The sequence below is a fragment of the Hippoglossus stenolepis genome, chromosome 18, assembly GCF_022539355.2.
Source record: "Hippoglossus stenolepis isolate QCI-W04-F060 chromosome 18, HSTE1.2, whole genome shotgun sequence".
Classification (NCBI taxonomy): Eukaryota; Metazoa; Chordata; class Actinopteri; order Pleuronectiformes; family Pleuronectidae; genus Hippoglossus; species Hippoglossus stenolepis.
This window is the reverse complement of record NC_061500.1, coordinates 18,657,197-18,683,308: the sequence shown is the minus strand read 5'-3', so window position 1 is coordinate 18,683,308 and position 26,112 is coordinate 18,657,197. Positions and strand designations below refer to the sequence as shown.

Below are 26,112 nucleotides of genomic sequence, written 5' to 3'. Positions count from 1 at the left end.
AAACTTACAAAGAAACGTAACTGAGGTTTGATATTATACAGTTTAACCGTAAACTTTATTATAAATAGCTATGAGTAAAAAGAAAACACAAATACAACCAAATATATCGACATTGAAAATAAAAAAAAGAAATCAACACAAATGCACATTTTCTTTTGCATTTTTCATTCTGTAAAATAAAAGTTTTCACATCGTTGCATATCGGGAAAAAAACTCTGAAACCAATATGTCTGTAAAAGGCTCATATCAGCAAGGTTTTACACAGTAAATAAATCTGTCAGACTCTACTGTATACACATAAATTATTACAAATATAAAGAAAGGGGAAAAGAATAATGTTTAAGTATACTCTCAGCAAGCATTACTTACTGCACTGAGCGAGAGAGAAAGTGTCTGCAGGATGTCCAACATGGTCTTCAGCACTCGGCCACTCCATAGCAAGTGGGGGAAACTGAGGAGGGAGAAAACACTGTTGACACGACTGTGTATGAACCTGCATTTTAAACTATTCATAAAAGAGTCTGTATTATTCTGAGTAACTAGGCATGTGCGTCAGTTAAGGGCGATATATCGAAGATACTCGATGTATCGCGGCTTGTTCCACGTGCGATGTATAAAATGACTATATCGAGACCATTGAGTATAAATTGTCACGTGAATGCTTTAAGCAGTCAGCATGAAATTCTCTTTGAGTTTCGCTCGTCTCTTCTCATGCCCCTCTTACAGTAACCTGCTCACTCCCCCGCCCATCCAGAAAACTCTCCTGCGCGAATGCGTATTTTTGTATCAGGAGAGGAGGGAAGAGAGCGTGGAGAGAAAGAAAGAAAGTGAAGAGTCCCAGCGAGTTGACAAGAGTTCAGAGACGGTTATTGACAGTTTGTTCATGTTCTTTGTGAACACTGAACCGGACTAATCAGTTTACAAATGATGTGTGAATGACACTGTGTTCACACTGTTTACACATACACACTCATACTCACACAGGCCCCGGGGCTCTGCCCCCACTCACTCCGCTACACAGTGATGCGAGGCTCGTTCACGTGAAGAAGCCGATTAGTGAGTTTGTTGAAGAACAGTGGAAACAAACAGTGAAAACACAGAGTTTCCTCTATGATCCACAGCTGCTCAATGATCAGAAGGCAAGTCCCGACATTTATATTCGACTCGAAACAAGGTTTTAAGCCTAAATGTCCGCTGATATCTTCCAACGAGGTACATTCAGGGACTGTCGGAAATGCTAAGGTCCAATAGCTTAGCCACTTCATGTGGACTTTTATGAATATAACATTTGTACAGTGATTTCAAAATATCGAGAGATATATCGTGTATCACAATATAGCCTAAAAATATTGCGATATATGCATGAGGCCATATCGCCAAGACCTAGCGTCGGTGCACTCTCACGTTTCAGCCAGGCCGGACAAATATTTGTCAGCCACTCTGCGGATCCTCTTGTGGATGTGGTTAAAGTTGACCAAGAGAAACTGAGCATGGCGTTCGAGCTCCTCCTCATGGGCTTTGGTCTTTGCCTGAGAATATGACACATTCATTAAGATACACATTGTTATGAAACACAGGGTCAGATATGTGATCTTGATGGGATGTGAGTTTTACACAAGTGAAAACATCTCTCTTACCTTATCAGCCATCATATGCAGGAAGACCTCGAAAACCTTGTCACTAACAGCAATCACACACTGCATCATGCCTGGAAGGGATTTAATTAATATTAATAAACAAGTAACAACATGAGTTTCATTTCTTTTTGGCTTCTGCTTACCAGATTTATCCTTCTGTATTGCTCTGTCTTCGAAGTATCGAAACATGACCTGAAAACGATCAGAGTCCGGAGAATGCAGCATCCTGACAATTGTTGAGAAACACAACAGCATAAAGGTTAAACTCACAATCACTGAACAGTCACAAAAGGTAATGTATACTAATAGACATCATGCTCATTTACCTCATGTACTCCAGTCTGTAAACTGACAGCAAATATGTCGACATGGCAAAGTCCAATTTGTTGATGAGTGCAGCCACCTCAGGAGGAGGATCCAGAAGGTTGATGATGGTACTTCGCAAATCGTTCAGCTCCGCCTAAAGTTCAACAGTGGACCACAAACTCGAGTCAGAAGATGCACTGCGAGTGTGTTTGGACATGCATGTGAGTGTGTTCTCATACTGGGGTGACGGTGTCATTCTTCAGTGCAGAGTTGTACTGCAGCTCTGAGCGTAAAGGTTCTCCACTGGGAAACGTGAGCAATGGGGATTTGGTCGCAATCTCACAAACTCCTTCGTACCACTCCTCTGGCCACAGACCTGACGATTCCAAAAGGAGCAAAGGATGTGTTTGGATTTTCTAACACACATGTTAATTTAATATTGCTGTTGGAACAGATGAACACAATTATCAGTGAGAAAGCTCTTTGTACCTGAACCCTCCACCGCAAATCCCATGACAACAGAGTAGAGCCAGAAGTCCCTGAAGAGCTTCTGCAGACGTGGCTTTGCTTCCATAATCGGTGGCAACCTCTTAGTCAGCTAACACCAGAAGAAGAGAGATAATAGATCTCTGAGTAAAAAAAGATCCATCTTCATGACAGACAAATATTAAGGTAGAAGTCCATACAGTGGCGGATACAAATTACCGGACAAAATCTGAATGCGAATAAAGGTAAAGAAGCCACTGTGATGCAAGATAAAAATGCTGTAAATATCCAAACCACTTACGACTGCAATAACTGGAACCAGGACACCAAGATTTCCGGCACTGCTCGATGCCTGGAGAGACAAAGGAGTCAAGCACAATTTAAATAGAAACTGGAATGGAACACTCACACTATCAGAGGAAAAAAAGAATTCTGAATGTAGAAAAGACGTCAAATGACTTTACACTCATTATCACACATATTTACAGCAAGATTACTCAAACTGCATTTTGTAGAATAAAATCTGTGTTAAGTCAGACAAAAATTATGATAGATAGAACCAAACTATCAAAAAAAAACTATCTCCCCAACATTCTTCAGTAGACTGTCCCTCATCTTCATCACAGGAAGAGGTGATCTCTCAGAAGTCAAATCAAGATCATATTATGTTCATATGTTATCAAACAATTGATTAGATCTAGATACGAGAGCAGGAAGTTAAATGAGCACATGAAATTTCGTACTTGAAATACAGAAAACCTGTGTGTGTGTGTGTGTGTTAGTGTGCGTTAGTGTGTGTGTGTGTGTGTGTGTGTGTGTGTGTGTGTGTGTGTGTGTGTGTGTGTGTGTGTGTTAGTGTGCTTTAGTGTGTGTGCGTTAGTGTGTGTGCGTGTATGTCATACCTTCAGAGCTGGACCTTTGTCTGACGCTCTCTCGCTGGCCCTCTTCCCCTCTAGGCCCAGTTGCACAAAAAGCTCCAGCAGGTTGACCAGCAGTTCGTCGACCATCTGTTCAGCCTGAACGTTCGCTGCTATGTTACCCAGAGCATTTATCACAGCCAGGGAACAGTGTCTATATCGACGTGAGGGAACATTTCATTTACTACATGTTCAGGACAAACAGTGAATGGATCTGTGGTCTATGAGCAGGAACATGTTGTTATTATATTATTTTAAATATATTATTACATTTTATGTGGCACTTTCTCAACAACTCTAAAGAAATGTAAGTGTTGTAGTCACCTGTATCCATGGTCCTTGTAGTCTTTGTTAGAATACACCATGGAACTGGCCTTGACACTGATCTGCTGGAACAAATTCCACACCTCCTGGTAGATGTATTGCTAAGAAGAAAAGAAGGAGAAAAAATGTTATTTGTGTTTTAAAACAGGGGATTAAATCAGCTGCAACTGACAGAGATATCAATATTTACATTGCCTGTGATGACCATGCAGCCAAGCTGGTCTATGATGAGCACATCAAGCTGGGAGGGGGGCTGACAGAACTTCTGCTGTAGGATCTGAAGGATGGGCTGCATAACCTTGGGGGTGTCCCGCAAGGCCACGGAAATGTGACCCAAAGCCCTGATGGTGTGGTCGGGGATCAAGTGGGCATCCCTGGGGAAGAGAGGGGCGAGGGCGTTAATACTTCAGTCAAATGAGGACCTTTCATTGTCATCGAAGTCAGAAGAACAGGATGCTTGACTTACTTGTCATTTTCCTGAGAGATGTAGAGACGGTTAGACAGGCTGGCGAGGAAAGCTTCAACGAGGATTTTGTCCATTGTCTGTCCTGCTTTCAGGCACCTACAGAGGGAGATGTTGTAGAGAAAAGGCTAAGGCTACATTCACGCCACTACATTTTAGTTTTAAAACACATCGCTGCTATGTTTGCACCTGCTGTCCACAAAACTCAGGAGTTTTCAATCCATAAAAACAGAGACTTCTGGAGACTCTGCTGACACCATTTTAGTTAAAACTCGCTAAATGTTTTAGTCTGGATGGGCAGAATCTTAGACCTTTGGAAACAATGACACAATCAACTGCCTTCCCTTCCTGATTGGGTCTCATCAGTAACGACTTGACAACCAAAGCATTGCTAACACTTACTTTCAGTAACAGTTCCGTCCCTTCATTAGTTCTAGAATGAAAATCCTTGCTATTACTGTCCACCATTGCTTTTCCTGGTTTTTGGTATTTTCTGCTACTAAACTGCAGAGTAAAGAATCTTCTCCCTGTTCACACTGGCAAGCACATGCTCAGTGTACGTGAATGGTCATATGAGTTAAATGTTTAAATGTGTGTTAGAATGGACAGAGATTATTTCTAAAAAAGAGCTAAAACATTCGTCTGAGCGGAGACTGTTAGTGTTGTCTAAAAATGTAATGTATGAGTACAGATGTAACCTATTTCGACACTAGTGTGTGTTTGTGAGTGTGTGCATATGCTGTAGAAGTGTGTAGGTGGGTTTGTTCACCTGCATATGTTATCTATGGAGATGTCCCGTAGCTGCTCGTACATAGAGGGCTGGCTCTTCTTGTTAGAGTTGGTGCTGAGGGTTGACTGGGAGTGTTCGTTCGTCACGTGGATCTTTATGTCGCCACCCCCTTTGGAAAATCATAATTTTGTAAGAAAAAAAATGCAGTTCAGTGATGGCGCTTAGTGTCCTGGGTGTTCTGTTACCTGGCGTGTACTGGCTGTGGTACTTGTACAACTTCACCAAAACAGGAGAGGGCACCACCAAAAAGTCTCTCAGTGACATAGTGACAGAATGAGCCACCACAGGGAAGCGCTCACACAAACGACCCAAGCCCTGAACATAAACACAAAACAAACAGATTCATGACTCTTTGTGATCTCACTTCCCCATCCAATATGCAAATAAAAACATTTCTCATTTCTAAGATTACATGCAGTGTTCCCTTTCAGTCACTTCCCTCGGTACAACACATAATGGCACATTACTTCTTTCAGTGACCATCTCTCAGTGCATTCGTACTGACCCCTTCCCTTTTTTTTCCCCATTACAACACATAATGTCTATGTGTTGTACAGCGTGTCCTGACTGAAGCGTTGTTCTTTAGTTCTTACGCGCTTCACGTACTGCTAGTTAGCTCCGATTTTCAGGCTACTGCCAGCTCGAAGTTAGCTTAACTGCTCTTGTTGGTGTTAGCCATCAGTGCCTTAACTGGAAAGTGTGGCTGCCCATGGAATGCTTATTTTGAGTTTTCAATTCTGACTACGAGTTTGGGATGAGAAACAAGCCTAAAGAAGTCTTCTGTTCGCCCCTGTCCTCAGGGGTGCGGCTTCTCCCTGCATGAGAAGGACCAGCATGAAGCACTGCATCCTATTCTGGGCCTGCGATTGTTGAACAAATATCTCAGAACTAATGAGTTCAAGATGCTACCACTCAGGCAGCTGTCGAACGCGGTTAGCCTGGGGATTGGTTTGCAACAATCAATCTCACAGACGCTTACTTCCATGTAGCGATACACCTGGAGCAGTTTCTCAGGTTTTATTTCGAAGACACGGCACGTCACTCGGCGGAGCAGTTAACGCTACTTCTGTTGCACATTCAAAGTCTCGGTTTTTCTGTGAATCATCAGAAAGGCTTGTCAACTCAGAGTCAGCAGTTTTTGTTCTTTGGGCTGGAAATTTGCTCCGTTTCCAGCTGGGCACCTCTGGCAGAGCAATTTGGCTGCATTTCACCGCTGCCTCGCACAATTTCCGTTGGGACTGACTGTTTTGCCAGACGATTTTACAACTATCGGCATGATGGTGTCAATGATCGCTGTGGGGCCCTTAAGGTCTGTTACACGTAAGAGCCTTTCAGCGCTGGACTCAATCTCACCAGCTATGCACACCATGTCACCTTCACAGGAGGCTGATGATGACACCTTCCTGCATGTCAGCTCTTCTCCCATGGAGGGAACCCAGCCTTCTGTGCCAGTGCTCCCCCATAAGGAGGGTGTTTCTTCGCAAAGTGGTGGCCACAGATGCTTACCTGAAAGGGTGGGGCGCTCTATGCGATTGCGAGGCGGTGGGAGGTGTCTGTTCGTCGGCTCAATGCCAACTGCACATCAACCAGCTGGAGCTACTAGCTCACAAGACCTTGTCCTGTCTTGTGACAGGTGACCATGTTCTGATCAGGTAAGACAACACAATGGTTGTCTCTTACATAAACAGACGGGAGGGAGACTCGAGACTGTTCCCTGAAGGAGAGGAACGAGGTACAACACTTGCCTGCCCTGCTGGGCTCGGTTAAGGGCGGCTGTCAAACTGAAGAAGGACGGAGTTGACGGACGTTTATATGTGCGGGCGGGGCCTCACATACAAAATCACATGTCAGCTGCCTTAAATAGAAGTGTCTTCAGTCAAGACACACGCAAGGGTGTGATATCCCATTCATTATGTGTTATACCTCGTTCCTCTCCTACAGGGAACAGAAGTTATAGTCATAACACATCGTTTTTTTTAACCGACGGGAGGAAGTAATGAGCTTCCTGTGTCTGTAGTCTGCAGGAAAGAAGAAGAAATCAACCAAACACAGACTGTCTATTCCGTGATGTGTTCCAGGCAAACTAAAATCACCCAAATTGTTAGGCGTACTCGTCATATATCTCTATGTGCCCTTTTGAATTGAAGACGTCGTGAACAAAGTCAGCTTACAGAATTTGAGAACCAACTAAATGAGCAGAGTATGTACTTTCATTACACAGTGGATGTCAGCTGAATCAGTGTGAGTAAGTGTGGGAACACATTTGCGATCACATTGATAAAAGAATGTGGCTACATCTGTCCCAGACCACCTCTGAATGTTTTCTAAATGATCGCATCTCAAATGCATCCTCAATGCACCTTGGATGCACTCGCACCTGCACTTAGTGCTGTCCACATGTGAATGGATCATTCAAGATACTATATGAACAAATAATCTATCTGTGCAAACAGTTTCGAGTTTCGTGCATATGTTTCTTTACCATCCTTTTTTGAGGTTCTTAAATTGTTAAATGGCAAGAAAAGAAAGGAGGGGGATAAAACAAAGACCAGCATTAAACTGTTACCTGTAAGCAGCAAATGAGGAGGGGCATGTGAGCGATGATGACCTTACTGGATGTCTTAGACTGCAGCTTCTCTGATAGTTTGGTGCAAAGGATCTCAGCTCCTGGTGAACCAGGAGAATTCAGAGATTAAGAAGAGAAACTTTGCAGAGGCAATTTCTCAGACACATAACATCCTGTGTGAATGAGCCACAGTCTCACCCTGCTCCTCAGTAACAGCCCACACCATGAGGTCCACACAGGCAGCGTTGGCCTGACAGCGCAGTTTGAGTGGACTCAATTCACTTTGGAGGTACTCGACATCATGCAGGATCCTCTGCAGCTCCGACTGGCTGCTGCTGAACTGCTCCAGCACAAAATCATGGACCTCCTTCACATAGTCTGTCTGCAGATCTGGTGAACACAGAAAATATATCATCATTTCTATCATCAGATTTTGAAAAAAAAGTGTGATTTTGAAAAAAAAAAAAGTTGATTCTTTACCTTTCAAATTGTACAGGGTGTCTCTCAGCATTTTAAAGGTGGCTACATAAAGAGGATCACTGAAGGTTTTGTAGTAGAGATGAAGACCAGGATTCAACTGCCAATGAAGTGACATAAATTTATCAATGAACCAGTAGTATAAAAAACAACAAACAAACATCTGCTGTGAATTAAATGTAATACCTCTTTAAGTTCTGCCAAGGCTTCATCCAGTGATTTTAAAAACGACTCCGAGACAATTTGTTCAACCTATTGAAGAGAAACAGGTAAACGAATTTTCACCACATATGCATTGTGTGTGGTCTAGTTTTCCTTTTAATATATTTATTCTGCCACTGCAGTAAGTTCTGACCATGTGAAGGAGCTGTCTGAGCATATCCAGAGGGACCTGAAATTCTCCAGAGCTGCTTCCAGTGAAAAGAGGCGAGACAGAGAAGCTGGAGCTGATGGTGGAGAAGTAGTAATCAGGGTCCACTGCACTGCCATCAGGGAGGTACGAGCCTGAGGAGGGAAGGAAAGAATTCTTTGAAGCCATGACCTTATGCCAGCTATTAATGTTTCCTGGGAGCGTCTGCAGGTTCAGCTGCTTCTGCTGAGGCACTTACCTTCAAAGTACTGCACAGAGGGATCAGCAGGTGAGCTGGGGGTCAGGCCTGCTCTCTCTGGACTGGCCTGAAAAAGAAATCGAGAAAAATGTAAATAATGGCTGGACACAGGTCATAAAGTTCGTCATCTTGCCTCTTATATTTCTTTACTATTAATACCTGTTGTGATGCACTCGATGAGCCTTTACGTCTCAGAGTGTCTGCCTGGCAGGCCGTGAGCAAAGAGCTTGGCAGGATGGAACGGAAGTCGTTGAAGGACCTGCGGTGAGCAGCGTCAATTTCATCGCCCGTAGGCAGCACAGGAGCAACTGGCCGAGGGAACAGCTTGGACAGTAAAGGTTCGTCAGTGTTGCTGTATCGGCCAAATGCTCGGGCTAAGCCGAGCAGGGTGGGCACTGTGTACCTGCACAGGTATTCTGAGAGGAAAAGGAGTAACAGCAAGCAAGAAAACATCAATACATAGAACAGATGAGTAATATACATATGGAAGCATGAGTGTTTGTTATGTTAATACCTTTATCGTGAGCCTCTGGATACTTGCAGACGTCAAGCAGCAACTGCATGATGTCCATGACAGTCTCCAGGATCTGACAAAGATGTTAAATCATCACACACACATATCAGCAAGATGTTATATATTTGGCTCTTTTAAGATGAACTGTGCCTCCGTGGAAAAGTATTTCCAGGATCTACTGTATCTCTGACAATCATGACTTTAGCTTTCCTATTTTTTTGATTGCTTTGGTTATACACTTACTCAACATTAACTAGTTGTTTATCATCATATTAGGAGCAAATTGATAATTCTTAAGTCATTATCAATGTTGTATAACCATAAAGTAAATCTTCCCACAATAAACACCTAATTACTGCTTATTGGTAGTAAGTTAGGAAGTTGATGTGTATGAATTAGAATAGTTATGTGCTTTGCTCAATATGAGCCTAATAAGGTAAAGAACAGAAAACAAGAGGATAAGAGAAAGGTTATCATCTGAAGGGAAATCTGCTCTATTTATAAAGAAGATAATTCTACTTGTGCTGACTTGTTCTTCTACCACTGAATGGAAAACGAATGTGCATCTCAGTAGGCCTCATCTTTTTGCTTTGTTACTTGCAGAGGTTTTTACTACAGAGGATTTATTAAGTTTGAAGAGGCGGTAGGAAGCTGCTTGGGTTATTAAGTGCCAAGCCACTGGTGAACTAGTTGCGAACAAGACCTCACTTTAGAATGAGGAACATATTCTCAGTTAGACTTCGAATGACTCTTCATGTGATTCTAGTACATTATAAGGTCCATACTGGACAAAGCACTTCAAGTTTTAATCCATGTACAACTTCTTAACTTACTATCAAAAAGAAGGGAAAAGTGTTAGTTATTGGCCTCATAGTTGTAGATAATTATAATGCAGAGTAGAACGTTAACAAATGCTTATATCAACAAATAAAGGGTCAATATGTTCCTAATATGCATGTTAATAAGTGCATCTCAGTATATAGTGTTTTCATTGTTTTATGTAGCGACCCTTTCCAACTCAAACTTTCAGATCCTACAATCAAGAAATTCATAATATCAAATCAAAGTTAAATGTCCCACAGTCACATATAACCTAGGAGAGAAAACGTAAGAATACATATTTGAGTGACATGTCAGACATAATTAGACTGCCTGGGCGTAAACACTGGTACGGTTCTGTGATTGTACCTTGTTTATCTAAGAGTTATCTAGCATCACAGCATTTATTCTGTCAACAGAGTAAAGATTTACAGGCCGATAAGTCCAACGGAAATTAAAACCATCACAATTCAATAACAAAGAAAAGAGTTCTGAGGTTACTGATCTCAACATGTCATAGCATGCACAGATCAAGTGGGACAGACATTTAAGTAGCATGCCAAGTACAGTGATCCCTAGTGCTCGATTCTGTGCAGGCTCGGCTCATCTCAACCAAGACGGATATTTCAATTGATCACACATTAGTACAAACACACACCTGCCCTCGTAAGCTCTCATCCCGCTGAGCGACATCTGAGAGAAGTGTCACAAGACCAAAGCTGAAGTTCTCTGCAACAGGCAGGGCTTCTGTAAGAGAGCAAGTTGACCTAATATTATTAAAAAGTACCATAAATTATACTTAGACATAATGACATTAATACTCACACAGCGCAATGAAAATTATATGATTGAATGCTATATGATTTATTTAATGTATGCCCATAGGGTTTCTTCAGGTTTCTCCCTTTCCATTTTTGTGTTATAGCTTTTTGTGCATGTAAAGGTTCTGCTAAGTCACAAAGACTAAAATCTTTCCCTCATCCATCACAGACAACTCTGCTCCTGAAGAGCCTCAGGCGCCTTGTTTGCATTCCTGGCTTTTTCTTCCTTAACAGTGTCACCAAGTAACAGAACCTGCCTGATAGCTAGTTTGGCTCAAACTGATACGGCAGTATTGATGCCATATTTACTGTTGCTACAGCAGTGTTTTCAGCTGATCAGGAAGCATTTGGGTAAAGGGCTTGACATTTTCCACAAATAGATACTTTAAGCTGCTGACCAATCACATAAGAATGAGCCAGCTGACTAATCAGAGCACAGTGGGCTTTTTGGGAGGCTGGCCAAGTCCTAAATGGAGATTTTGGTCAAAATAGGTGCAGCAGCAGTGTGGGTATGAAAGAAAATATGTTTTTTGGAACACCACAACATGAAAACCTTTTCTAGTTGAGCCCAATATTAAATATGGGCCCTTGAATATCATTAGAAACATAAAAATAAAATCATAGGGGTGTCTTTACCTCTACCTTTGCGTTCAGAACTTTCTTCAATCCACTGAACTTTAGGCAGCCCTTTAAGCAACCCCAGAAGGTAGGGGACGATAGCATCTTTGTGCTGCAACAGAATGACAACAACATACTGTGAATTCACTGTCTGCACAGAAGCACCATGAAGTGAGGAGGCGAGGAGCTGAAATGTTTACCTGCAGGTCTGACTCTACAAGAAAAATGCCCAGTGCAATGACAGCATCTCTCCTCCTCTCGTCCAGCTGGAAGACGCCTCTGAAGTCCACAGGGCACATGCATTGTAACTTCTGGACCTGTGGGAGGACAACACCCGTTTCACTGCTAAGATGTGGTGGAAGCAACATAGTAAACAACAGTAAGCTACTTGGATAATATGATAGATTCCTTTTAAAGAATGTAATTACCCACAGGATTAAGGAGACTCATAGTTCATGTCTAGATCCATTAGCAATTATAAAATGGCCCTCAGGAATTGAGCCAAAAACCTGACTCTGCATGGCATCAATAAGCCAAATGCTAAAGGGCCAGATGTGCTGAACTCAAATAGGGATTAAAAACCATTTAAAAACAGAGTGAGAGTAGTGCATATTAAATAAAACCTACAAAATACTTCCACTAAAAAAACAGCACTGTTTTCAACACAAGTAAATTTAACGTTAATGTTTTCTTAAGTACCAAAGGCTGTTCTGAAGGTTTCAGGTTTCCCCACTCAGACATTCAGAACGACAAACAGTTCGCTAAGTACACCCAGCTTTAATTAACATTCCAAAACAAGAGTCCTGCAATAACTCCTTCCTCTCTGAAGGTTATGATGTTCATTTTTTAGAAAGGTGTTGAGTCAACTTTACCATGATGAACAATTATGATAGTTAACTTTATTTGCTGACAGTTAATAAAAATTATAAAAATAACCAAAGAATTAATCAGAGAAATAATCAGCAGTGTAACCAATGATGAAAATTAACATGAGTTGAGAAGGTTGTTGTTTCCAGCCACACTTCTTATAGTGTGTTTGTACTGCTCTTCAAAGCAAACACATTTCAAAAGACCTTAAGTACAGAGTAGAAACACTAATATTACAGTTTGAACAAACATAGAAATAATCCATTTAGACATTACACAATGGGCTACCTCCTCACTGTATTATTGCAACCACAGCTCTTTCATCATACTTCCTGTTGGACATGTTCAGTCCCATTGTGTGTCTCTTCCAATCAGTTCAACTTCTGCCTACTCTTCTGAGGCTTTTCAGAAGCTTCCCTGTGGCCTCCCATAATCCCTGACCACAAATCCTAACCACCTGAGTGAGTAACATAACAAGCAACAGCATTATTCTGAAAGATGAAGTTTTTCCGCAACACTAATTCAATTTTACACAACTCCCCAGCTCAGGCGTCTGTGGAAATTAACAGACAACAAGAAAGTTTCCATTAGTCACTGTTTCCTGTGCCATCCTGTATAAATGACTGCAGGTCCGAGAGGGAATACGCAGTGAATTACAATACATCCATTTTAAAATACTAGTGCAGTGTCTGTTCTAAACCTGCCTGTTCGGAATGGGCTGTTCTCTTGTCCTGTGTCAATCCTCCACAGAGACACTTTCAAATTATTTCGTGTCATTAGTGAGTCCGCCTCAAACAGTTCCACAATATACTGTCACTTCTTATTGTGTGTGTGCTGGAAGTTGTGTGCAGAGCTTTATAGAAACATCTATGGTGCAGAGTGAAGTCAGACAACTCTGTGTTCATCCTGCCTGTTTTATCTGCGATGAAGAGTTTATATTATTGTTGACTTGAGTGGCTTATTTACAAGTTTGATTTATTTATTTACTTAACAGCTTTGTTTTCCAGAGATAACATGTAGGCTATTCCAGAGGTCTAATCTCCAGACACAACTTTTCAAAAATAAAACATCTGTAATTCAGTGGGGAGTCGATTGGGTGAACGGTTCGCAAATTAAGCGATCCACAGACAGACAGACAGAAGGACAGGCGGACAGATGTTTGTGGAATTAGTGCGTAGATGGGACATAGTGTGGCAGCTCTACTTCGTTTAATATATCAGCTCTTTCACCTACAGGAAGATTAGGTACAGGTTCAAAACAGCTAACGCTAGCAGACATTAGCCAGCTCTGAAGTCAGATGCCGCTGGCTCGAGCTCGCCGTTAAAACACCGAAAAGGGAAACGTAATTCACACAGAGACAAGATGAGCGACGCGTTGACGGTGTTTTCAGATTCCTAACACGGAGCGCACAGGTAGAGAAGCTCGGTTAAAGCCGGGCCTCGGCGCCACAGAGTCTCTGACAGGTATTAGCTCTCCGCTGCTGTGGCTAGCTGTGTCTCCTTGTACCTGCACCGTTACCTTTTCTATCGGTGCCTGCCGGTGAGCCGCCAGCGACCGAGCCAAGGACAGGACGGTGTTGAAGTAAAAGCCTCGTCTTCCTCCTCCTCCTCCTCCTCCTCCATCCAGAGACATGGTTTAACGGAGCCTTAGAGCCGCAGCACAAACACACACATCTCCTCTCACTCGTCCCCAGGAGGAGTCCGCACTGACAACTACGGCAAGCGAGGAGTCCCAGCAGCGCAGAGCAAGGTCACGATCCAAAAAAAGGCAAAGAACAAAAACACTGTTATGCCGAACAATAAATAAATATGAATGAGGCAATATCTATCAAACTGATACAAGTCAAATCAAGTGTCAGTTTTACAATTTATATCTCAACAAGATGGAGATATAAACTAACTCAAATATCGACTTTTCGTCACACGGTGGCGTGGCGTCAAAGTTTGATTACACGCCATCAAAACACGAGGTTGTGTATCTCGGACATACGAGGACCATGAATCCTTGGATGCTGAGCGACAGCATCAAAGGAATAATATTAGTGCAGGGTCATAGCGCCACCTACTGATCAGTGTGAAAATGAAGTTGTTGTAACATTGTCCAATTGACACAAAATTGCTCACGCTACATCTGAGCCCCTATTTGAACAGATCTATTAGTCTGTATGTAATAATAGTGATGGCGCCACCTACTGGCAACAGGAAGTAAGCTTTGTTTTACAACTATCATTCAATTTACATAAAATTGTCAATAAATCAAAAAATATTTTTTGATTTATTCCTACTGTTTTAGTGCCAAGCTCTATTTGAATACATTCTTTGCATTTGAACATTTGATAGTTACACCATTTTATCTCTTCTCTTTGTCTGCATCAAGAGTTAATCTGCAATTGATCTACAGCCACTGTCTAAGCAAATTCTGCACATTGTCAATGAGGACATTATACTATCCCTGATACACCTCTTTTACAAACAGTTCAATATCTTTCATCCGTATAAGTATTGTAAATGTATTAAATTTAATTGGTATTAGGCACAGATTTTAATTTAAATATTTAATTATAAATAATCGCAATAATAGCAATATAATTTACAACTGAATAAACTGTAAGGATTTCTTAAAGTACAATTGGTAGATTAATCTTTATGTGATCACTTAATAGTTTCTCTTCAAAGTGACTTTTACACTGAGCTGTAAGTAAGTCACTTTATAAAGATTAGTATTAAAACTAAGTAATATTAATAATAATTAATATGTTTACTTGTATATAAAAAGTTTGATAGTCTACACAGCATCATAGTCTCTCTTCCATTCTTGTATGCAAAAACTAAAATCAAGTAACAATTTATTCTAGTAGTTGAAAAAGTGTAGTGTAGTAAAAATGAATACAGCCATTGGAAATGTAGTTAAGTATAAAGCAGCATGAAGGGAAAATAATTCAATAAAGAACAAGTACTACAAATGTGTACTTCTGTATAGTTCTTGAATAAATGTACTCAGCTACTTCATACCACTGCTGAAATTAACACAACAAATTCAACAGTCAGGTACAATGTTTATTTTTGAGCATACATATCAGAATTGATTAGACTGAAGGCACATGACCGGGTTCAGCTACAGGAAATAATGTAAACACCAAAGATGTTTAAATATCTGTGACATACAAGAGGCTCCATGTCTGCAAGGCTGGTTTAACATGAAGCTGAAAAAGTAGCTCAAAGTAAACATTGTGTATCCTAAATAAAGACCCTATGATGAACAAAAAAAATTAATTGCACTGCATGTAAACATGCCAGACTCACAAGCTCCAGTCTTCAACATGGCATTATGTTTCTGAGCAGCAGTTGGCACATTGGGTTGTCAGTTAAGGTAAAAGGTAAAGGCAATTCATCTTAAAAAGAAAAATAAAGTCTAAAAAATCTTGGAAGGCACTATTAATAGAATTTCTCAAACAGGCATCTATTAAAATCATGTGTTAAAGGCTATTTGAATTTAGAAGCAGGAATTCATATCAGCAGTTAAGGTGAATCGAGAAAACATTAACATCTCAGACATACTGTAACTCAGATGCTGCCTGGAATGAAACATTTGGCCCTCGTGCAGTGTCTGCACTTGAGTACATTCATAAAAATCTCTAGTGACTAAGTACATACAACATTTAATCATTCTTAATCTCAAAAGATCTCAAAATGAATCATACAACACATAGGCACTTGTTATAGTATCAGTCTAGTAAGTTAATTGATTAAAACATTTCTGCAACTTCAAAGTGAACCACATCTTTACACCACCTCAACGCTGTTTTGTGGAAACGTGCATTTCTAAATGTTAAGTACATATGCAATATTGAACGGGCATCTTTCTGGATCCTACAATGTTAAAAACTGTGACTTAAGGCATTTAGTTCTTAAAGTACCTGAACCTCTGCAGCAGTGATATCTGGAGATGAATTATTCAGATCAGCTTTTGAATTAACTGTGGTTTTGAACAGCCTTTTGAAAATAGGAAAAATCGAAATACTTGCATATAAAGAGGGCTTTAAAACAATTTATCTCTGGTACAATCTCTAATTTTCAAGCAAAATGTCCTTGTCTATAGTGTCTGAATCACATTATGTCAGGTCGCGTAATGTTATTATTTTTTTTTTTATAAAACTGAATTCTGAAAACTGAATGTGTCTCAAGTTAACTTGAGAAACATCTTTTTTTGTTCCCATTAACCTTTTTCTCTAGTCAAGCAGATCTAAACAAATGCCCCTTTCCTTTCCCTGAGCTCTTAAGGAACTTCACCCTTCTGGAATTTAAAAGAAATGAGGAAGTTTGAGTGGTGATTCCGTCATCTGGAGCTTATTTCATGCAGATAATGCTTCCACTTAACTGTGTTATAAATAAAATCAAGAATACATCAATCCCTTTCTTTCGGAAAATCACTCGGAGGTAGACATTAGAACCTAGAAGCAGTGTTATAGGAGATTGTTTTGGGACTTGGCCTGGTTTATAATATGGATGGCCTGTCCTAACACTTCTGCTTGTGTAGCAGGACGTACGTTTCAGTCCGTCTTCCAAACTTTGTTCAGCACCTGTACGACTTCCTCATAGATTATGAAGACTATGGCCACATCCATACACACCCGACCAAGCCGAGGGACAGTGCCTTTGTAGAACCTGAATGGAATACACACAGAGAGAGTGAATACTCACTAAATGTAATTACATTCAAAGGGTTAGAAACTTACCAATATAGAAGTGCATTATCACAGAAAGCCATCTTCCATTCTAGGCAAACCACTACTATTAATACTAATACTACTACTAATAATAAAAACATTCTTATCATTTGAAAACATCCCAAATAGTAGCCAAACCTCATGGCAGACATAATGAGTCATGACAACAAAACCCATGTATTACAGGTTAAAGAAAAGGTGAATTCATTATATGGCCAAGTGAAGGGAGAAGTGGGCCCAAGACAGTACCATGAGGTACTCCAAAACAGTGGTAACCAAAAGCTGACTTCTTGTCAGGGTGGAGAAGCACTAAAATGATAGCGAACTTGATGAATAAGTCTCAATATAAAGTTTGATGAATGTTTTTTTTTAAAAAATGTTTTAACATCATCTTTCGTTCCTGTAAAAGCAACTAGTGAGAAAATTCAAGAACCCCATTATTGTGTATCTTGCTACTGTCAGATTGTGATATTGATGAGCTTAGCATATATACTTACTGCTAGGTAAGATAGGTACTGAGCAGCAGATTTTATAGTCTTACAATTCTAAAATATCTTTGATGAGCCATTATTGGTGGATATTTTGGCTGAGCCAACTTATTGATTTAGCTCTATGTGGAAAGAATTGCACTATATTTCCGTCATTAGCACCTTTTATGCTCAGTCATTAACAAGTGATTAAAAGTTTTAAAAATACATAGAAATCCCAGCTCAAACTCCAGGAAGTATGTCTGAGCTTCTCTCAGCAAGAGATCAAATCGGTGTATTTCCCAAAATGTCTGAATTATTCCTTTGATTCATACTCTTCAGAATAAATGCAGTTACGTTCTGGTTCTCTAGTTACCTGCCATACACAGAGTTCAACTTACTGCTGGATTATCAGTGTGTAAAGAGTGTGAATACTTTTTAGTATCCAAGTGCTAAAAACTGGACTAGGTTGAGTTTCTTGAAGACGTTTCACCTCTCATCCAAGAGGCTTATTCAGTTCAAGTTTATAGTATGAGGTCAAATCCAAATTACCGAATGAATTATTATCAGGGCGCTTCCTGAGGCATCGGAAAATCACTGCGAACTATATAAACCCAGCCAAAACTCAACATGCAGACTGTAATTCTCCATAGATCATATCCATATGAACTTACGCCTTTGGTCCCTCATGCTTCATGATCTTGACGGCACAGTCCATTGTGCTTTTGTACTTGTGAGCATCAAGACCCTGTTGATAGATGCACATACATACATTAGTCGCTACGCCCAGGGTAGAACTATGAGATTATAGGAAGTGAACGTGTTCTTCAACCAACCTGCATTCTGGTTTTGATGACATCCAGAGGAGTGTTTCCAAACACGCTAGCAGCACCAGCAAAAGCTCCAAACGATCCAGTTATCAAAGGGTTAATGGCTTTGTTGGGGTCATCACCTTTGGAGTTAATGAAAAGTAAAAGATTATTCTTTGATTACATTATTTGGTTGTATGTGTTGAGTATAAAGATAAGGAACAATTGATTCACTCACACACCTTTGTACCAGTTCCTCAGTGAAGTCATGACATAGAAGCGGATGGCTTGGTTGGAGCCTTGCTTCAGTACAGTGGCTGTTAGGCCCTGATAAGTCCCCTTCAGTCCTGTAGATACAACAGTATTATCAGTGCTCTATCAAATGCATAACTACTTTTAGAATCAGTTACCAGGTCTTAAATTAAAGGACTTTTCAGATGTAATGAGGCTAACGAAAAGTACAGTACATTATTCTTTAAATAATGGAGGTGATGACTCAAATAACTTGACAAGTAATTTCCTTTATTCCTGTAAAACCACGATGAAGTGGAGATGGAACAGTAGGTGGCAGTATAATGCAACTGATAAAAATAAAAAAGCCTTCCTCACCTTCGGTTCGAATGATCTCCCTCACCCCATGGAAAAATCCCTTGTACTTTGGGTTTGCTGATGTCTGGTCATGGATGAATTTGACCTAAAATTACACCGCAAATGTGATAAAATAATTCTGAAAGGAAAAAATTCAGAGCCGAAAACAACTGATGGCTCTTAAAACCTGTAACTTGTCAGTTTTATATCTATATATATGGTATTGGAAATGTTCAAATCCACATTGGATACATTTTGTTTTCATGGACATACAATGGTTATGTCTTTTTTTTTTTACCTTAACTGTCTCCATGGGACAAACGACTAACACGGCTTCTGCAACTCCAGCTCCAAGGCCACAGAGGAATCCTCGCTTGCTGTCTAGTTTACCGCTCTCATCACGCATCTTATTACTAAGGAACTCAAACACCCCAAATCTGTAGAAAATAATAAACAATAAAAACATGATTAATAACCAAAAGTACAAAATAACATGTACCAGCTTCTAGCAGCATATTCTTAATAAAGGATCTATAATTTGTAGTAGCTTTAATAAAGCATTTAATCATTTCATTTTAGATCCGATATAAGACATTAGTGAGTCTTACTTTTGAGTTACAAGGTTGTGAAAATTGGCTGGACTGTTACTTGAAATTTGAAAGCATTTATTAATGTATCAACTACCAACTTTTTTTATCATCAAATAATCTGTCTATTTCTTAAAATAAATCCTTGTGTAGAAAATTGTACAGAAAAATGTCAAAGCTGTGACAATCCAAAATGCAAACATGTTAAAAATGTGGAGAAAAGCAGCTGTTCTTTTCATTTGAGAAGCTCGAGCAAGAAAATGAAAAAGAGAAAAACATTAATCAGTTACGAAAATTCAATTTGAAAAGGTAAATTTTCTGTCAATCTCTGCTCAACAACTTGAAAATGTTTCAATTGGGATGATTTGTTCCAAAGTGTGCAAAAGTAGAAATAGAGAAATGATGCTTTACATATCTAGCATCCACACCTGATGTCATAATGGAAGTACTTTATTTATATAATGCACTGTTTGTTCGTGCCTGCACATGTGTGTAAGGTTGTGTGGTTGCAGTACCTTACAGCTGCTTTAGGTATAGAGCCATACAGCAGAGAGCTTAGACCTCTGTACAGACCCCTCACCCCATGACCGTCCACTGTCTGCTTCACACAGTCCCCTGTCGGAGAAAGAGAGGACAAGGGAGACGGGAAATAAACAAAAGAGGCAACAGGTAAGAGGAAAAAAAGAGAACAGTACAAGCTACAAAGAAAAAAACAGTGATTTCTTGCATGGATATCAAAACACTCCCGCGCTACTGCCAAGAAAAACGTCCACAGTGAATATAATCAGTAGCTGTGTTGTTCCAATAATCCTACTATAACAGTAATTTGTCAAAAGTTAAGAGTAGTGAATTTCAGAGCTCCACATGCGTCTATTGGAGTCTGAAACGACACTCCCTCATACTGAGTCTCCACAGAAAAACATGGTCTGTGCCAAAGTTCACAAGCTCTCATGGAACAGATAAACACCAGCTTACCACACAATACACGTTTGTTCACATTTGCTCTCAAATCTGCAATAACACAATCTATACACTTACTTATCATGTCAAATAGTTCTGTGTATCTCGTGTACATAGTGATAGATTGGTTTAGGGGCGATGTTGTAAAGTATTAATTCTAACAAAAAATAGCAGTTGTATCGCATAGCTCAAGATTGAATGAATTAAAAAGTAACAGATAAAAAACATGTGTATTCTATTAGGGAATCCCATCATACATCATACCCATTAAGCATGTGAGCGGACATCACTTAGATGAGTAATTGTGATGAGTAGATGAGAAGACTGATACACGTCTGGGATCTGTTTGTTAGCGGTGAGCTTAACATAGCATAAAGGCTGGAAGCATGTGGAAACAGCAAGCCATGTACAGTCCATGAGGTCCATGAGGTCACCAAGCCCCCAGCAGAGACTCCACACAGTCACTACACCTTCTAAGAAGTATTCCACCACCTGGCGCCTCATAACTCCAGAAATTAACATTTTTTTATTTTATTTTTTTTGTAGAAATTAAAGATGCTGCTAGACTTTTTGTATCTCTCTGTTTTCCTGGCTTCTTGTCATTAGTCTAATGCTGCCTTCAAATAGAACGTGTGAGCTTGTGGTTACGATGTGGGGAGTTGTGTACACAAGCCAGCAGTTGAGTAATGTCATTCAGGAAATGCAAAGGCATAATGATAGAGGATAAAAATGCGGCTGTTTTCCACAGACGTGTTATATCTATTATACTCTTGAACTCCAATATTCCCTGATTGTGTATATACCACAAAAAGGGGGCATTCCCCCATTGAAGACAGCACAAACTAACTTTCACCTGGCTTTTCCTTTAAGGACATATTGTCCCCATGAATGACAACTCCAGATTAACAAGATATGAAGACATTCTGCTGGTGTGCTGTGGTATCCCATAGTGTTGTATTTCTATTATTCTAAAATCACCAATATTACCATCACATGCAATAATAGAGGTGAAATCTACTCTCTTTTTCACTAGTACCGTTCAGAAAATAAATAACATAAACTCACCGATGCCTTTATATTTGGGAGGATTTGCCTTTTCATCGAGTTGCAGCTGTGTTTTCACGTACTCTGTTGGAAAGGTGATGCAGATCTCAATGCCTCCTGCAATCCCACCTGAAATAAGAGAAAAGAAGAAAAAAAAAACATTCAGCACATATCAGTTTTAACAAAAGTCTTAAGAAACACTGTCAAACCCACACAAGCATTCATGTGAAAACTGCATCAACACACTGAACCACTACAACTATTCTTTATTCAGTTTAAAATGCTGTGTTCCCATTATACAATTATATATGTTTACACTTTTCTTCCAAGTTAAAGTATGATTTTCTAATTGACTGTCTAAAGGTATTTTAAGGTTTTACATCTGATAATAAAAAGAGGCAACACAACATTTCTGTTGCAAGAAATAAATCTTTAAAAATGTATTAAATTTACTTTATACATAAACCTGTGGGAGCAGTAAAGTTGATTCGAGTTTAGTTTTGACTTTAAAAGCTGTCAGCGAAGTGCACATTTGTAGCCACCAGAGGATGTATAAATACAATATGACTGATGCATGTCTGCTCCACAGTGTTTCAGCTACAGCGCATATACACCAGCTCCACCTTAAAACCCTGGCTGTCACACATCTGCCGTTCAACAGCGAACTCTCAGCCATGCAGCTGATTGGCTCGGCTGATCGAAGCATGATTCTGCCCAAAGAAACTCCCCTTAGCCCTGACTCAACTCAAGGGGGTGTGTAGGCTCCGGAGAACATAGTGTTCACCACATCACCCTACAAAAACACAGCAGCCGTCAGGTGATGGTCTGATCCCTCGGATGTGTGACAAGTGGTTGGTTTGCAGAGGGAATGGGGAGTGGTCCTAATAGTATCCATCTGAAAGACGTCTGTGTTCAATGAACCTGGCTACTAATGCTTATCCAGGCCCTGACTAACAAGTTCATGTTTAAAAAGAAGATACATTTACGCAGATGTGTTGAAAGACTTTAGATGGTTAAGTTTCTAACATGTATTCAAGCTTGAATTCATTCTCACACACTTTATAAAGGGCTCTCTGTTGATGTCTTTCACATGCACTCTGTCCACTAAACAACGTCATGCAGAGAAGTCCAACAGACCCCTGGTTGCAGCCTACATTCGGACATGCAAGTCAGGCTGGTCGTGCACGTGCAAGCACAAGGTTACAGGCTGCGACGCTCGACCGAGGTTCTAACAGTGCTGGTTATGACACACTCCAGCTTTCGATCGGTTAGAGACCGGGTTTACAGCTGTGGTTACGAATTAAACATGAATCAAAAACACAGTCCACACAATCATTATCTGCAAACACTCCTCCATTCAGTACCTGCATTACAGCCACGTGTTCTGGAAAAAGATATAGAACCGGTTTAACAAGTCCAACATGTAGGTACACTAAAACAGGTATTTTGAGAGGGAATGTGGAAAGACGGATTGACTGTCAGTGTTTATCTACTACGTTATCTGTCTTTTTTAAAGACAAACATAAAGGGAGGTCAAGGCTGTACTTCTTCAGGGAACGCTACATAACAAATGGCCGTATGCGCAGTTTAATGTCAATGCACTTTTCCTGCGATGACTAGTCTAATGGCGTATTAACGTGCTGCTCATGTTGCTTGCATTTCCTGAGATGGGAAGTGGTTCGTCCCACTTTGTTGAGCTCATGTGCTCTCAAGTCGATATTATATTTCAAGTCGATATTTGAAACGATTCAAATATGGCCTTATTTAACTTAAGCTGCTTTCAGACATCAAGTGGTTTTTGCATGAATTTTCCAAGTCTGAAAGTTGACAATTATTCTGACCCCATAACTGCACGTCAATTGTTTACAATGAGAAAGACCTGTGCTTGACACAACTTTATCAAACATGTATTTAACTTTCAAACAATCACAACAGAACACACGCCTGCCATGAAATAACCTTTCATTTATGCTCTGAAATGAAAAAGAAGGGAAGTGAAATTGGGTGAAATTATGCTTGCAATTGCTATGGACGAAATAAAGCCTGTAATTTTCCCACAAGCTTCATTTTACGCAGTTTTTCTCATGAAACTGCACTTTTTAAAAAGGAGCAGTTTGACATTTTGGGACACATTCTCATTACCTTGCTTCAGACAGAGGCAGGCTAGTTGTTAAACAAAGGAAACCTATACTGTAAATAAAGATGACTCCCACTATAATATCTGTAATTCTGTGGGGATTAGTGGTGTCATTAAGCTTTGGCATGTGATCCAGCTACTCCCTTGTGACTTGCTCGTATCTGCCTTGTCGTCCTATTAGCTCGCACTGCAACTACAGAGAGCTTTAGTCATTTATTCACAAGATTGTGGCTTGCATTTCACGCTTACCACACATTACACTAGAGATAGCATGGGAAATTATCTTGAATCTTTCTCTTTGCAAACGCTCCACAGCTGAGCTTGTCACAGGCGTGTTGTAACCCAGGTGAATGAGTGTAGGAGCTGACAGAGCAATGTGCTTTGTCACTGTGGCTCAGGATTCATGACCCGGGCCTCTGAGCACACACACTGTGAGGGCAGGAGGTCAATAAAAACAAACTGCTCACAGTGATATATATGTAAAAGTACAGTTAACACATTTCTTTATGTTCAAGGATGAAAACCTAGTAGATTCACCCATAGGGGTTTCTCTCTCTTTCTAATGATGTTGCAATATTATGTAGTAAATGCTGAGTTCTGTCACTGATTAACTAATGAGACAGGCCGGCAATCAGAGTTAATCTCTACCAGGTTTCTTTGGAAAGGGGTCTGTGCTAAAGTCTACAAGTTCCAGGAGCTACCAGACTGTCTGCCCTCCAGTCCCAAACTACATTTTACTGCAGTAAACTGAGATGATCTGTCCTGGCAGACCAATGGATGAAGAAACTTGTTGTTCATCCGGGAGTCTAGTATAAAATGTGGCGCAAGAAGATTTTGTTAACCAAGTTAAACTTAGTCAAACACAAAGAATGCAGTTAAATCCCTTTCTCACAATTATACCCACCAAAGTATGTAAGATATGAATGAAATGCATTACGGAGGAAATTTAGAATCATTTACCCAGTACCTTTGTTTATTTATATAACATGTTCTCTCTCTGGCCCAGTTGTAGATGACAATAACAATAATTCCAAATGACACCATTAAATAATCATTTAACAGATGAACTGGACCAGGATATATAGCAAAATGGAGGTAAGTATCACCCAATAAAAAGAAGAAATTAATTTAAGATCCATTTATTAAATGTGCATAACATCAGAGGTGTCGGCTAATGGTACTGGACTTTAAGAGACAGTGTTATGTTCTAAAAACACATACAGAAACATTTTATAAGTTACTTTGCTGACTTTGGCAGATTAGATATACTTTTTTTTTAAATTAAATTAAAAACTTTTAAAATGATACTGAAATCAATCTCTCTGTGTAGAATATAGTGAGATCTAGTGGTGAAGGTGCATGTTGCCGCTGAATACCCCTCACCTCACCATCCCCTTCCTAACATGACAGAGAACCTGTGGCAGCCTTCAGCTGTCAAATGATGTTTAGTTTGTCCAGTTTGGACTACTGTAAAAAAAAACATGGTGGCCTCCGTAGAGAGGAACCGCTCCCATAAATATAAAGTATTTCAATATAAAGGGCCCATTCTAGGGTAAAGAAAACAACAATTCGTATAATTTAGATGAAACACTCGCTAGGATTCTTTCATATTCAATTTCTGCCAATAGATCCTTTTCACCTGAAACTTACACACTGGACCTTTAAAGCCCTGGAGACGCCCTGCCTTTCAAACATCATGGTGAACTACATGTCTCTCTCCTGCCTGCGGTGCACATTCCTCTCAAATGCCTTTCAGATCAGAGTGACACTGAGGCACAGAGCTGCAGCTGAGGCCTGTGATCACATCTGTAGACACAGGTTCAGCCTTTTGCATGGACACACAAAGTTTAACAGCTGCTTCTGCAAGAAAAAACACACGAACACACACACACACACACAGAAACTTTGTTACCTGCCATAATAGCTTTTCCAGGGTGGGTGAACTTGTTACTCGCCGGAGCTGCAGCCGCCAAACACCGGGGTCTGTGGAACGGGCTCACGAAGCCTGGTTGTCCCGACATGACTGCGAAACGCCGGGCAAACTTTTGTTGTCAACACGGATGTGCTCGGTGGCCACGGAGCCGCTCAGCCTTCAAGCGCTTCTCATGCAGTCCGGGTGCAGGCGCCTCGACGCGGACACTCAGCGAGCAGAGAGGCGGCGCTGACCATTGGACTCTCGGCGCTGATCTGTTGTTAAGTGTACTTTTGACAGTTATCACCACAGTGCAAACACACATACACGCACACAGGCACACACACACACACAGGCTGATAGCGTCGAGTCAGTGTTCATTCGGGGCGGAGCACAGCGCGACACCGACCCACCCCCCCTCGCCAACCCGACATGGAGGGCGCCATGTTTGTCACCAACTTAAGGAGGACCGGTAACTCTGCTCTGCTCGTTGAAAAACTCCTGCAACACGTTTGCTGTGGGTCCCCTCTCCACTGCACTGACAAGCACCTATAAGTAATAATAATAATAATAGGAAGAATACATTCAATTAAAAAGGTACATTTACTTCATGCTACTTTCTGATGCAAGTATTTGGTCCATCATGTGTAGTCAACCATAGCTATTTTA

General features: G+C 40.4%; 2 protein-coding genes across 4 annotated transcripts in view; both read right to left on the bottom strand.

Moving 5' to 3' along the window:
- Nucleotides 1–13,928, bottom strand: part of pi4kaa (phosphatidylinositol 4-kinase, catalytic, alpha a) — a 28,526-nt gene extending 14,598 nt beyond the window's left edge. For 2 of the 3 annotated variants that reach the window (XM_035184524.2, XM_035184527.2), the window contains exons 1-26: nt 13,732–13,928; nt 11,547–11,663; nt 11,365–11,458; nt 10,566–10,654; nt 9,089–9,161; nt 8,734–8,990; nt 8,575–8,641; nt 8,322–8,470; nt 8,153–8,218; nt 7,970–8,066; nt 7,688–7,879; nt 7,490–7,590; nt 5,109–5,238; nt 4,903–5,032; nt 4,137–4,232; nt 3,861–4,044; nt 3,671–3,771; nt 3,332–3,500; nt 2,731–2,781; nt 2,433–2,541; nt 2,183–2,319; nt 1,964–2,097; nt 1,781–1,863; nt 1,638–1,708; nt 1,405–1,529; nt 370–451 (exon numbers count right to left, since the gene is read on the bottom strand). In XM_035184524.2, the coding sequence (XP_035040415.2) occupies nt 370–451; nt 1,405–1,529; nt 1,638–1,708; nt 1,781–1,863; nt 1,964–2,097; nt 2,183–2,319; nt 2,433–2,541; nt 2,731–2,781; nt 3,332–3,500; nt 3,671–3,771; nt 3,861–4,044; nt 4,137–4,232; nt 4,903–5,032; nt 5,109–5,238; nt 7,490–7,590; nt 7,688–7,879; nt 7,970–8,066; nt 8,153–8,218; nt 8,322–8,470; nt 8,575–8,641; nt 8,734–8,990; nt 9,089–9,161; nt 10,566–10,654; nt 11,365–11,458; nt 11,547–11,663; nt 13,732–13,845 (3,018 nt within the window). In that variant the 5' untranslated portion in view covers nt 13,846–13,928. The remainder of the gene's footprint in view (nt 1–369; nt 452–1,404; nt 1,530–1,637; nt 1,709–1,780; nt 1,864–1,963; nt 2,098–2,182; nt 2,320–2,432; nt 2,542–2,730; nt 2,782–3,331; nt 3,501–3,670; nt 3,772–3,860; nt 4,045–4,136; nt 4,233–4,902; nt 5,033–5,108; nt 5,239–7,489; nt 7,591–7,687; nt 7,880–7,969; nt 8,067–8,152; nt 8,219–8,321; nt 8,471–8,574; nt 8,642–8,733; nt 8,991–9,088; nt 9,162–10,565; nt 10,655–11,364; nt 11,459–11,546; nt 11,664–13,731) is intronic. The other variant, XM_035184525.2, reaches the window with a different exon arrangement.
- Nucleotides 13,929–15,248: 1,320 nt separating this feature from the next.
- slc25a1b (slc25a1 solute carrier family 25 member 1b) lies at nt 15,249–25,836 on the bottom strand. Its single transcript, XM_035141347.2, has 9 exons — nt 25,444–25,836; nt 21,416–21,523; nt 19,906–20,005; nt 19,102–19,240; nt 18,825–18,909; nt 18,458–18,562; nt 18,243–18,358; nt 18,081–18,154; nt 15,249–16,877 (listed from the first exon to the last, which is right to left on the bottom strand). Exons 1-9 carry the CDS (start codon nt 25,550–25,552, stop codon nt 16,763–16,765), a joined length of 951 nt encoding a protein of 316 aa, XP_034997238.1. The 5' UTR covers nt 25,553–25,836; the 3' UTR covers nt 15,249–16,762.
- Nucleotides 25,837–26,112: the final 276 nt, after the last annotated feature.